Source organism: Lagopus muta, chromosome 3 (genome assembly GCF_023343835.1).
Source record: "Lagopus muta isolate bLagMut1 chromosome 3, bLagMut1 primary, whole genome shotgun sequence".
Classification (NCBI taxonomy): Eukaryota; Metazoa; Chordata; class Aves; order Galliformes; family Phasianidae; genus Lagopus; species Lagopus muta.
In genome coordinates, this window is record NC_064435.1 from 38,087,837 (window position 1) to 38,100,468 (window position 12,632).

General features: G+C 38.1%; 1 protein-coding gene across 4 annotated transcripts in view; it reads right to left on the reverse strand.

The window, feature by feature from the left end:
* LYN (LYN proto-oncogene, Src family tyrosine kinase) overlaps positions 1-12,632 on the reverse strand; it is a 44,239-nt gene that overhangs the window by 20,511 nt on the left and 11,096 nt on the right. Inside the window, exons 1-7 of one of the 4 annotated variants that reach the window (XM_048939923.1) lie at positions 4,839-5,097; positions 4,410-4,483; positions 3,117-3,165; positions 2,917-3,022; positions 2,492-2,590; positions 2,290-2,393; positions 507-656 (exon numbers count right to left, since the gene is read on the reverse strand). In XM_048939923.1, the coding sequence (XP_048795880.1) occupies positions 507-656; positions 2,290-2,393; positions 2,492-2,590; positions 2,917-3,022; positions 3,117-3,165; positions 4,410-4,478 (577 nt within the window). In that variant the 5' untranslated portion in view covers positions 4,479-4,483; positions 4,839-5,097. Of the gene's footprint in view, positions 1-506; positions 657-2,289; positions 2,394-2,491; positions 2,591-2,916; positions 3,023-3,116; positions 3,166-4,346; positions 4,484-4,838; positions 5,098-12,632 lie in introns of those variants that run through there. The other 3 variants (XM_048939921.1, XM_048939922.1, XM_048939919.1) reach the window with 3 other exon arrangements.

The following is a 12,632-nucleotide window of genomic DNA, read 5'->3' on the forward strand; positions in this document are numbered from 1 at the left end:
TTGAAAAATTGATGTGATTTACATCTTTCTTCTTCTCTGTCTTCCCAAAGGCAAGACAAAAATATATATATGTTTTTGAGTTACTGAACAAGAGGTTGTGCAAAATAAAAAGTCACTTTTGTAGCTGAAGTATAGGTGGAAACTTGATCCTATCCCTCTTCCTGTTTGTAATAAAAGTAGGTGCAATATACTCTCAAAGACAGAATTTATTTAGAATGCAGTCAGTCTTGTCTATTGTCTCACATCATCATCACTATGATGAGATGTTTTATAAAGCTGTTCTGTATTTTACAATTGCATGCAACTGAGCATGTATTAGGCCTTGTTGTAAAGCAGCCTTAGTAAGGTTCCAATCATTTTTACTTTATCTTTAATAACATGCATGTCTGAGTTACTTACAAATAAGAGATGAAAAGTTTTGAAACAAAACAAGTAATTACTTATTTTCCTACACAGGAAATAACGGCTGTGTTCTATTCCGTAATCCACTGACACATTTAACTTACTTTGATAATGCTTGATCATATCATTGATGCTGGGAAAAGTTATTCTTGGAGAGATGTAAAATCCTCCATTGTCTAGACTCCTAATTTTGTAGTGCTTAATGACATCACCATGTTGGGGATCATAGTCTCTTATGGACAGAGAATAGCTGCCTGAGAATAAAGAAAGAATGATTATTAACAGATAGCAAGTCTGGGCTGCTCACACACACAGTTATCAACAAAAATATTTAATTTATTTTATTTTTACTTCTCTTCCTCCTCAAAAAAGCCTATTGCAAGTAACATAAGGAATTCAGTCAATAGCTAGCTCTGAACTGGTCACCAAAGCGCTTACAGTCAGACTTTCTCTTTCATTCTTATTCAATAAATTTAAGAGTTCCATAATCCAGTCATCCATAACTAATGTACACTTCTGCATAAAGTCACACTGATTTGAGTAGAAACATCTGGGAAAGCAACTCTAGGGTTGTCAAACCAGTGAGATAGAAACTAAAATTCGAAGATCAGCATGTTAAAAAAGGAACAGGCTAGATGTCTTGGCCAGCTAGAAAAGGGATTGTTTGGAAATGGCCTGAGGCATGCAAGAAGGCATGAAGGTCTTTCAATATTTGGGATTCTAACCTCAGTTAGGAATTAAGATGGGGCAGCATATTATCGATCCTAAACCACAGATTTCTTAATTTCTTTCACTTACACAAATCTCATTATCCATTTTCAAAGGAGAAGAAACCACCTCGGTTCCTTCTCTTTCTCTCCACATGCACATCCAGTGACAGGAGACAGAAGGAAATATTTAGTGGGTACTTTGCCTTACTTCTACAAGCCTCTGTTGAATTTAGATCACTGTCTTCGTTAGAGAGCACAGAGACAGTGATGTGGGCTAGCTACAGAAAACTTTCTAAGCAACAATCATAGAATCATTTAAGTTGGATCATCAGGTCCAACCACTAACCTAACCTACTGAGTCCCATCACTAAACCACGTCCCTTAATGCCATGTTCACATGCCTCTTAAATGCTTCCAGAAATGGTGTCTCCACCACTTCCCTAAGCAACCACTTCCAATATTTGGCCATCTGCAATGTTAGGACCAAAAAAACCTACTGCTATGGAGAGGACAGACATATGATCCACTGAAGGGATTAGCATGTTTTCCACCTGGAGGATCCAGTGTATCCAATTGGAGCATCCAGTTAAGTCACTGTTAGAGCTGAGATGTTGGAGCAGAACCATCTTACGCTCTTCTATACATCTCAGTTGAAACACCTGGAGAACTTACTAAACATTTGGTACAAAGAGCTGTATCTGTATATCAGAAATCTTTACCAAACTGTTTCTTTGTTTGTGTTTTAGATGATGCTACAACACAGAAGTGTAGACTCCTTTTATGCGTTAACTATACTTTAAAACTTGCAGTGATGGATATAGATACAAAAATGGAAGACAATAAAATACAGCTTCTACTATTTAGAACTAAAACTGTCCTTTAACAAAGGAATCATGAGTGCTATGAAGGAAAAAGATATTTTCATTCATTGCTGCTTCTTGTCAGTGTAATAATCCACAGGTACACACATCCCCCCTCAGCTTCAACTTAAGAATTTGTAGCTTTCATCTCTTTCCCTGATAGCTTTCTCATACTTTTTACTCCTAAGTAGCTGCAGTCATTTCAAAACTGACAGACTGGTATAATTCCATAGCACTTGATGCAAACTTTTTTTTGAAGACAGCTTGCATATTTTAACTGTAATATCAATTTCAAAATCACCCATCCAAAAGTCTACCTTTTAACGTTTCACTTTCTCTGATAAGGAATGCTCCAGGGCCATTTCCAGGAGCCAGGAGTTGCCTTTCAGCATCTTTTCGAGTTATGTCTTTGAAGAACCACCTGAAAAATATTTCAGAGGGTTAGAACTTTTTCCCCCACCCACAAAAGATACAACACAAGGTTGAAAATGAAGCCTGGCAGTAGTTGGAAGAACTTACTCTTCTGTTTCCAAGGTGTTTACTTTTGCTACGTAATTGCTGGGAATGAAACCTTCTTTCTTTGTTGTAAGAGATTTAGCTTTCCACCAGTCTCCCAGCCTGAAAAACAGACACAACAGTAGTACACGCAGGAAAGGAAAGTCATAAATGGTTGTTCAGTATCTGTTGTGCCAAGGAGAGAAAAAAATGCCTTTTCTCTGCATTCAGGCTCCACTTAGAAGCCATTGGTGCCATCAGAGCAAAGCTTGGTTATCATTACAGCTGCCAAGCTTTACCCACATTCATATTTTCACAGATAAGGGATCTTTCTTAACATTTGTATACTTGTGTTACAAGCGGCACATAAAAAATTATAGAAGAATTTTAGAAGTCCAAAAAAAAAAAAAAAAAGGAAATTACAATATAATTTGAACTATCATACTCACTCTTCAATAACTTTCAATTTTTCTCCTTTTTTGAAGGACAAGTCATCTTCATGAAGGCCATCATAAGGATACAGAGCTACTACAATGAGTCCATGCTCTTCTGGTTCTACAAATACAGAAAGGCAAAGGATTATTCTGATTATTTCACAATCTGATGAGGACATAACACATAGGCAGCAAGATTCGTTTGGATAACTTACCTTCATTGGCAAATATCTGTCCTGGCAGAAGGTGTGCATCTGTATTTGCCTATAATGAAATATGCCTTTAATTAAGCAGTTTTATATCTCTGAGCCAACACTACATTACAGTTACATATTATTCACTTGCTTTGTTATTATCTTATATGTCTTATGAAGCATTTTGCAATCATTTTTGACCTCTCATCAAAAGCAAATTACAACAAAGAAAATACAGTAAAACCCAACTAGATTTTGAACTGAGCAGCTCAGACCCCAGGAAGCTGTTCAACAAGGGAAAGTTCACATTTTGCAACTTCTGCTGAACAGGCTTTACATGGGATAACTGGATGGCTAGTATCACATTGCTGGTGTAAGGAACTGTCATGCTAAAGAACTACAAGCACAGCTAAAAAAAAACCTAATTAAAAACAATGCAAACAGTAATTGTGATTTGTGTACATTGATACAGAGCATAATACTGTGTCAGATGGCGACAAACAGTAGGAGGGTGCAATCAACATCCATAGAGAATGCAGTCCCTGAGTAAGGACAGTTAAGAAATACTCCTTCTTCAGAAGAAGAGGGAGTGGGGAAAAGAGGTATGAGTAAATCTGCAAAGTAGCAAGCCTATTTACTAACCAGTGAGATTTCCTTTCCCAGCACCCCTTCTTTTTTGCTAGACAGCACACAAGGAACTTCCCTTAGCTTGTTCCTCTTTCACCACAGTACTGCCAGCTTCAGAACTGCACTCATTCTGCTCCTCTTCTGCTCCCTTACATACACACCTTATGTAAGGTCAAATATTGGCCTTCAGTGAATAAAAGGAAGGTTGACTACAACTGGTAAAGACTCTAACCTCAACCGTTTTAAACAGAAGTAATCACCATCTGGATCCCTTAGCTATTAATATCCAACACCGATGTCTCTAAAATTACCTAGCATTCTTCTACAGACATACCTACATTTAGGTCAAAAGTCTCCCAAGGAGAGACTAGGGAGTCTCCCAGTGTTTCATGCAGAAAACAATGTAAATTACAACACATAAAACAATGTAATTCATCAATCAATAACTTCTTTTTTTTTTTAGTACATATCCTTTAAGTGGAAACTGCACAACACTAAAAGCCAAATTGCAGACTAATGATCAATTTGAATTTCTTCATGCTTGTGTTTTGGACTGAAATTTAAGCTATGCCAGTCATGCTTTGATCTTGCTAGTGGAATTCTCCCCTGAGACTATCTACTTACTGGCCTTTGCTGTTTATTGGACGTTGGATCCCTCACATAAATAGTTCGTTCAGTTTTACGTACTGATTGATTCTTCAAATCTAGCCCATCTCCATGCAGATTCTCTTTCCTTTTTGACTTTATACATCCCATATTTCCTGTTGGAATAAAAAAGGTATTAAACAAAACATTATGCCATAAACCAAGCAGTTTCCCACAGAGTCATCTGGTTGATGTAGCAAACATTTACTTCCTTTTTATATACAGTAGTTCACTGGAAGAACAACTTAATGTTCGGAACACATACTATAAGATTTTTTCTGATGCAAAGGAAAAAAACCAATGATTTATTGTCTCAATCCACAAATGAAGTAAATATTTCAAAATATTCATTTCCCATTCCAACCATTGCCAACATTTCTGATTTATCATCTTTTCTCCTCAATCACCCCCTCTCCAACTTTCTGATTCTTCTGTGACCTTCAAAACAAATAGAAGTGCAAATATAATTACTGTAGTGAAAACCCGTTTCGGTGTTTTAGAGAAGGCTGCTCTTAAGCTGTAAGAAATACTGCAGAGGCTCTAGTGTAGCAGATCTTCAGGAAACAAAGAAATAATCCACTCTGAATGATGAGAACTGCAGCTGCAGTTAGCCATGCCTGTATGTCCCCACTTTATTTTGCATCTGCCAATCTAGCAGGGAGCTCAGCTGGATTCAAATCCCTGTCTCACGCCGGGCTGATGATCTGTGCAGTCCCAGCTCCAGGGCAGATATGCTGCTACAGTGACCTTCAGCAACCTCCTTGTCCAGATAAGCCTGTTACAACAGTTTAAAACAGACAGTAGGTGTATCAGTGATGACAAACCACCACACAAGTATTTCTTCTCCAACACAAATGAGAAGGATAATCCTTCCCACAGAATGTGCATCCATGCTCAGTCAGATGAAATACAGCTGCTAGCATCTGCATGGCTGGAACCTGACTGCTAATCCCAAAATGTAATTACAGAGCACTTCAGCAAACACATATACAATGTTATCTCTATATTCCTCCCTCGGAGGATAGCAATTTTACTTACTCTTGAAAGAATCTACTAGGAAGGCTTTTCAAACCTCTTCCTTCCTCTCTCCCTCCTTTCAGGTCAGTGCTCTAATGCTAGGTTCACGGTCATATTTTCTCTTGCAGGCATATATTCTCACTCCCCCTGCCCTAATTAATCTTTAAAGCCAGTTCTTTGAAGAACAGTGTAAAACAAAATAAGAGCTCAGCACAGATGGAGGGCTGAAGTAAGCCAGCTGTGAACAAAACACAGCTGGAGAAGCTAGATCATAGCGCCCTACACTACATCTTTCACCTCCATCTCTCTGAAGAAGAGGTTCTCCATCTTGTGCGCCAACATTTCCATGCCCCATTCCTGCACAAAGAGACTCGGAGGCAGCCAGGATCTTCCCTTAGAGGCATACATCCATAATGCCTAATATTAGTTTGTGACAAAGTTCACTGGAAGATTTTCCAAACGTTCACTTCTGCGTGGATTATGTGCTTTGGGGAGGGAGGGGATAAAGAAGAGGATTCTTGTTTTTAATAATTGTGAATGTATGAATGATTCTTGTTCTATTGTAAAATGGTCTACAGGGAATTTTTGTACACCCGTAAGCAAGTTGCTGTTTGCAAGCTCACCCCAGACTACTGGAAGCCCAGTGTTTAATTACTTGCTGTATCTGCAAGATCAGGTATTTAGCCACCTAAGCGCTAACCTTTTTGCTCTTGAGTATTTCTGCTTCTACAGAACAAACTGCTGAAGTTGAGGACATAAGATAATTTGATCCAAACTGCCTTTGTCTATTGCTGTAAGAAACCTGAAGATACCTTGGGAGACCGCAGTTCACCCAGCGCCAATGTAAAGTCACAGAAAAGCATTTTTACTAACGTGTTCTTTTTTTTGTTGTTGGATTATTTTTTTTTGGCAGCTTAAAGCACATGAGCAGTGAGCCTGTTGTGAGGTCCTGTTGCAAGCTCAAGGTTAACATCTGTTCATAACAATAACAATGGAACAGTAGTATCAATGTGCAGGTGCTATCTAATCCCACAGCAGTGTACTCAGTGTCACGTAAAATTGCACAAATACAGTGTGTGAAACAGTGCGTGCGATGGCACCAAAAAGAAGATCCTGCACCTCATCACAAAGAACTGCTTTTTTCCCCTGAGAGATGAAAACTCCTACTCCTCAGTGAACATAGCTACATCTACATTAGGAGGAAGTTTTTCACACAGGGGTTGGTGATGCACTGGAACAGGTTTCTCAAGGAGGTTGTGGATGCCCCATCCCTGGAGGCATTCAAGGCCAGGCTGGATGTGGCTCTGGGCAGCCTGGTCTGGTGGTTGGTGACCCTGCACACAGCAGCAGGGTTGAAACTAGGTGATCATCGTGGTCCTTTTCAATCCAGGCCATTCTATGATTCTATAAAATTGGAGTTGGGCTCCAATAACCAAATAGCCCCAAGCTGGTACTGAAGACAGTATGTGCTTCAATGGGGAGTTACCATCCCCTTCCCTCCAGTACCTTTTTTTTTTTTTCCAAAAGCCTCTGCACACTGTTTGAGTGTAGTGTGTGCACTGAAGGGCATATACTCAGTGCATTTCACCTGCACTGTCAGTTTTATAACCCACAGTATTATACTGAAATCTAAAGTTCCTTCCCAGGGTTTTGAGAGCAGTATCAACATAAACATTTGCAGAGCTAGTATAAATAGCAGGCACTGAAAGGAGAGCTTCAATCAAAGCACATTAAATAATGGATTTCGAAATATAAAAAGCTATATAATTACAAGAGTTAATCACGAACTTTAAGTCCTAGCATATTACCCATTCAACAGAATAGATTTGAAATGCAAGAAGTGTATGCAGAGTGCATTTTTTTTTTGTAGTCTACACAGTACTCAGAAAGAAATTCTGAAGGGAGAAAGTTAATCCATGCATAAATAAAATATTTTACTTAGTATCAAGTGTTTATTTGCATAGCTCTCTCTTCCTGTATCACAATGAATATCAAGGAAGTGTTTTGAGAAGATATAAAAGGAAAGCCAAAAAAAAAACAACAACCAACAATGCAGGAGCACAGTATAATTACATACGACACCACATTATTGTTCTTCAGAGATAAAAATAATACAGACACCAGAGGAAATACTGTCAGTCCTCACTCAGGCTTTTTCCACCCAAAAGTTTTCCAGTACAGAAGGTATCACCATTCATCCACACATTTTGCTGTCCACACAGATCCTCTTCACTATTGCTTTGATATCTATAGAGACATTTGCTTTAAATTTTCCTACTGAATCCCTTGTTATCTTCTGTTTCATCTTGCTACGGCAGCACGTGGGTCTTAATTTCAAAGCAAATTTCCGGAGTATCAGAAAGCAGCACAATACTTGAAGGTCAAAAGCTGCTCTATCCTAGAAGTGCTCTTGTGCTATCTGCCTTTTGCTGCTTCCAGCAGTCAGAGACTGTGACCACTGCCTGTCCATCTGCCACCGTTAGCAATTGAGGTTTAATTTCCCCCGCATTGCTTAAAAGCTGATCTTACTTTTCTCTTTGCTCACGGTTGCAACTATTGGCATCCTTGTGATTCACACGGTATTTACAGTGCAAATTGGAAACCCTTTCCTGAAAAATCACCCTGATACATCTGGGCCTTTCTGAAGTCATGCATTAATGTAAGTGATTCTCAAATCCTCACAGATTTTTCAATTCTCTAGAGCAGTTTTATTTTAATTTTTACCTATGACAATAATTTTTAGAAAGCAACTAAAATAAACACTTTGTTGGCTTGTTTTTTCTTCTTCCAATAATAAAGTATTTTTTAAAGAACTTCAAATGTGATGGTGGGCATATGCACAATTCTATTTTAGCCAATAAATATTTATTTATCCAAAGAACAGCAATCAAGAATGTAAACATCAATTTTGTGGGTAGCTTCAGCTTTTAACGCTTACATACATATGTGCTTAAACTGACACATAAAGTGAATTTGTATTCAATTATAAGTTTCATCAGCACTAAAATTTTCACCACCAACTCCATTATACATATATACAGAAGTGTGTCCTTGCAGTACAAATAAGATAGAGATGGTCCACTGAGAAGAAATAAATGAAGACCCTCAAATTATTCTGATCTTTAACACAGCTTTCTGTCTCCAGAATTCCAAGTAAAAGAACTGGAAGCAATTATTTTCACTACAAAAACAAAAACATTTTTAAAGCTAGGACTTTAAAATAGCTTGGAGAGCAGAGGGGTAAATTCCTTCGTCTTTTAAACACATCTTTCAAAAATGGAAAATTGCATCCTTTCTTCCTTCTGTTTCTCCCTAGTTTAATTCTATTTTATCTTAGTGTAGCCATTAATGCCTGCCTTTTTTTTTTCCTGCTATTTCACAAGTACCAAAGACAGAAGGTAAGACTGTGATGCTCTCATCACATCCACTGAATAATAAAGCTTGTGAGACTGCTCTGCATTATGTTCAAGGTCAAGGCCAAGGCAGAAGAGTCTTGAGGAAAGAAACAAACTCACTCAGGGTCTGAACAACAAATAAACTTGGATCTAAAACTACTCAGAGGAAGAACTGTGAGCCAGCCCCGTCCAAGGACATGAACACCTGCTTTCTCGATACCATCCCCTAACTTTATTCTTCACTTCCTTCAACTGCTTCAGTTTCTCATTCCAGAAAATACAGAAATATATGCAATCTTCAAGTTTAAGGAATTAGACTTTATCTTAAACTTCATTGCTGACTTGTTATTGTAAGCCTCAGCTGCCTGGTAACTTTCATTACATTAGACTATTCAGAGCACAGAAATCCTGGGTCAGCTTTTATCTTCGGGCCTGTTTCACTTCCTACATCTTGTTTTTGCAGCAGAGACCAGCTAGGGGAACTTCAGCAGTTTGTTCTTCCCTTGCCTTTCCGCTGAAATGGTTATGTACGTCTCAGTCGCTCCTCATCTCATGTGTTTTAATCTCTTTTTAATTCAGTACTTTTCTACTGGACCACATTACATCATCTGCGTGTCTCTCAAACTGAATCAGCCCCTCAGATGGCACAGAGACACGAATCATGACATGAGCCCTGAATGTTATAAGAAAGAACAAGAATAGCTTCCATCTACCCAGTGTTTACTATGACAGATGTGCCTGGGACTCCACTTGTAACTGCATTGTAAGAAACTGTATTCCAGCTGGCAGCATTTCTAAAAACAAGAGAAAAAAAAAAGAACAAAAAAAAAAAAACAAAAAAACAGGGAGTCCTTAAACTTCTTTCTCCTCTTTCTGGGAAAGGGTGAGACAAAGCTAAAATAATATTTTGACATGCACATCTATAAAGAAGCAAAGACAGCAAACTGTTTAACCAACAGGGTAACCTTCAAAGAACAAATATCATTGTACTGTATGGAGCAGTCTATGAGATATCCTCAAACACATAAGCTGAACCATAAAACTTTCCAAGGGCTCACTAGAGCTATCTGCTTTATTACTGGGCTAACAACTACCTTCTGGAAAAGGCAGTACAATTGCATTATACAAGCTTTGAAACAAGGTAATAAAGCCCTGTTTATACAGAGGTTACCGCATGGTGGTGGGGAAGAACAAAATGTGAAAGGTTTCAGATCCTCACCACACTTGGCTTTGAGGCCATCTCACAACTCCCAGTCTTAAACACTCTCTGGGGCCGAGAACAGCTTTGAACCTAACTGGCTCTTCACCTTCTCAAGTAATCAGGAAGAAGTGGCATCTCTCACTCTCTTCTCTAGGTTTTAAGGACCAAGCCCTCACAATCTTTTCTGTTTCCACCAGCCACCCAGGAGCCCACATCCCCATCTCTGCATTCACTTGACCTCATCCCTCCTAAGTGCAGGAGCTGGTCATGTGCTCCAAAATGACTTTCAGCATTGCCTTGCAACAAACAGCACTTCTGTTTCTTCCAAAGGTAGAAATACGTTCCCCAGTGAATTTACTGTTTTCAAACTTTCATCACACTGGCCTTTTGTAATCATCTTGTGATCAGTTAGAACATCCAGGCTTGTCTCATTTTTCATAATGACAAACTCATGAGAGCAGACTTTCATATCTCCGGTAGCATGTCCTTACATCCTTTCTCCATGTTATTTTGCCAGACTGTCCTTTCTGCACAGTATTCTCAACTGCCCATGTGTTTCTAATGCCCCCAGTTGTTCTCCTACTTTTTCTATTGCTAATGAAACTATTTAAAAAAAAAAGTCTCAAAGCAACAGGAACATGTAACTAGACAGGAGTCTGGGGAAGTGCAGCAGACAGGCACCACAATCCTATTCAGTGTCTTTCACAATTCCTTCCTAAGCCATTATGAGCAAGAAAACTCAACTTTGTCCACGTTATCTCATTTTTATTTTCATTTTTTATCATTTTCCTTTCTCTCCTTAATTTTTTCCAACATTTGCACCCTGTTACAGTTCCAGATCCATCATGTTTACTTCTGCAATATTTGGTTTTTCTGTCCCACACCAGTATTTCTGCTCCTCCCCTTCACAACCCAATTCCCAACATGAGCACACAAATATCTCATTTCGACCACACCAATCTGGGCTGACAAAATACTTTACTGAACTCATTACATTTTTGACACCCATTCTTCCACCTTTTGGCACTGTTGGTTTGTTTGGTTTTTTTTCCCCTCCCATATCGGTCTGCATATTGAAATCAGCTGAAGGACTACATAACTTTTCTGATTTAAGTCAACTTCTTAAAGATGTTTTTTAAATCAGATTTCAAGTTAGAATGGGGAAAAGAAATAAACATGCTGCTATCTGACTACGGTGAAAGTGTACAGTGTATCAGACCAAACAGAAAACAATCCCCCAGAGAGCTAATAAGAACAGGAAACCTCTGGTGTGATAAAATACCTGCAGTTGCTGTACCGATGTGTTTTGTTGCACACACAGGAGAAACCATTTCTTCTATATCCCTCCCCTTTTCTTTATTTTTTTAAATTTAGCTTATTTTTAACTTAAAAATACAGCATTCTAGCTATGCGATGTCTAATATTAACTAAAACACTGCTTTAACAAACAGAAAGTAAGAGTTTTTAAGTTACCACACCTCAAACTTCCAAGAATGAAATAGTCAAATATGGCTAAGTAGAAATTATGTGTGGTCAGACAAGGTTTGCACTTCCCTCCACAACCACTGCAACTGCATTTATAGAGTAACTTTGGCAAAACTAACTGTATCAGTTCACGTAAAGAGTTTCCTATATTCAACTGATACTAATCCAAAGTCCAATCTTCTGTTGTTTAGCCTCTAAATTCCAGGGTTAAGATAAGTTTATCCAGTGCTCAGCTCCTTTACAGGAACTTATGAATAACAGGGTAACAAATACAATGGTTATCAGCACAACTGATGACATGAGAGCGGTAGCTCTAGCACAGACAGCAGATGGGGAGAGAACCAAGCAATGAGCAAGAGAGAAGTGTTATCTCTTTTTTATGAATCCACCACAGCTTTCTCCTAAATTTCTTGGTTTCATGTAATAAATTTGCCCACAGTTAAAAATTAAGAAATAAGGGAAGTCACGAAGAAACTGAAAGTACCTAATGCCATCATGGTAGCACAACAGTGTTATTACACTTGTAAAAGGATAAGAATAAAATTCCAAAGTCAAACATCACTTTGAAATGATGTAGAATATGATTATTCAAACTACCAATTCTTTTCCCTGTTTATTCAATTGAATAAAAATACCAAAGCACAAGAAAGTTAATCCACATTAGACTGTAATTCTGTTAACATTGCATAATAGACTTCATGTATCGTGAAAACGTTCCAGATTCATGTAGTCAGTACCTTTGGCACTGATTTTAAATCAAGTCTTATATTAAACTAACATCTGGTTTCTGACCTTATAACACTTGCTTCATTTTATTACGGTCATTTGCCTCAACTGCATCCCCGAGACTTTTGAATCATTATCAACAATGAATTAATTCATTTTGCCAGCCCTCAGGCAACCACATCTCCCATTTCCTCAACTTCTCTTCCACTGTATTTACCTTTTGAAGATAGGGGAAAAGATCAAATAACATCTTAATTTGTCATAACAGAACAAATACTTTCATCAAATTATTCAAAAGGATCATATGAAACAGAACAGGGAAAGAAGCGTGCCAAAATGTTAACCATCTTAAAGGGAAGGTTACCAAGTACTTTACAAACTTAAGTGTTGAGCAAACTATACATAAAAATATCATTTTTTTCACTAGTAAAGAACCTTTAC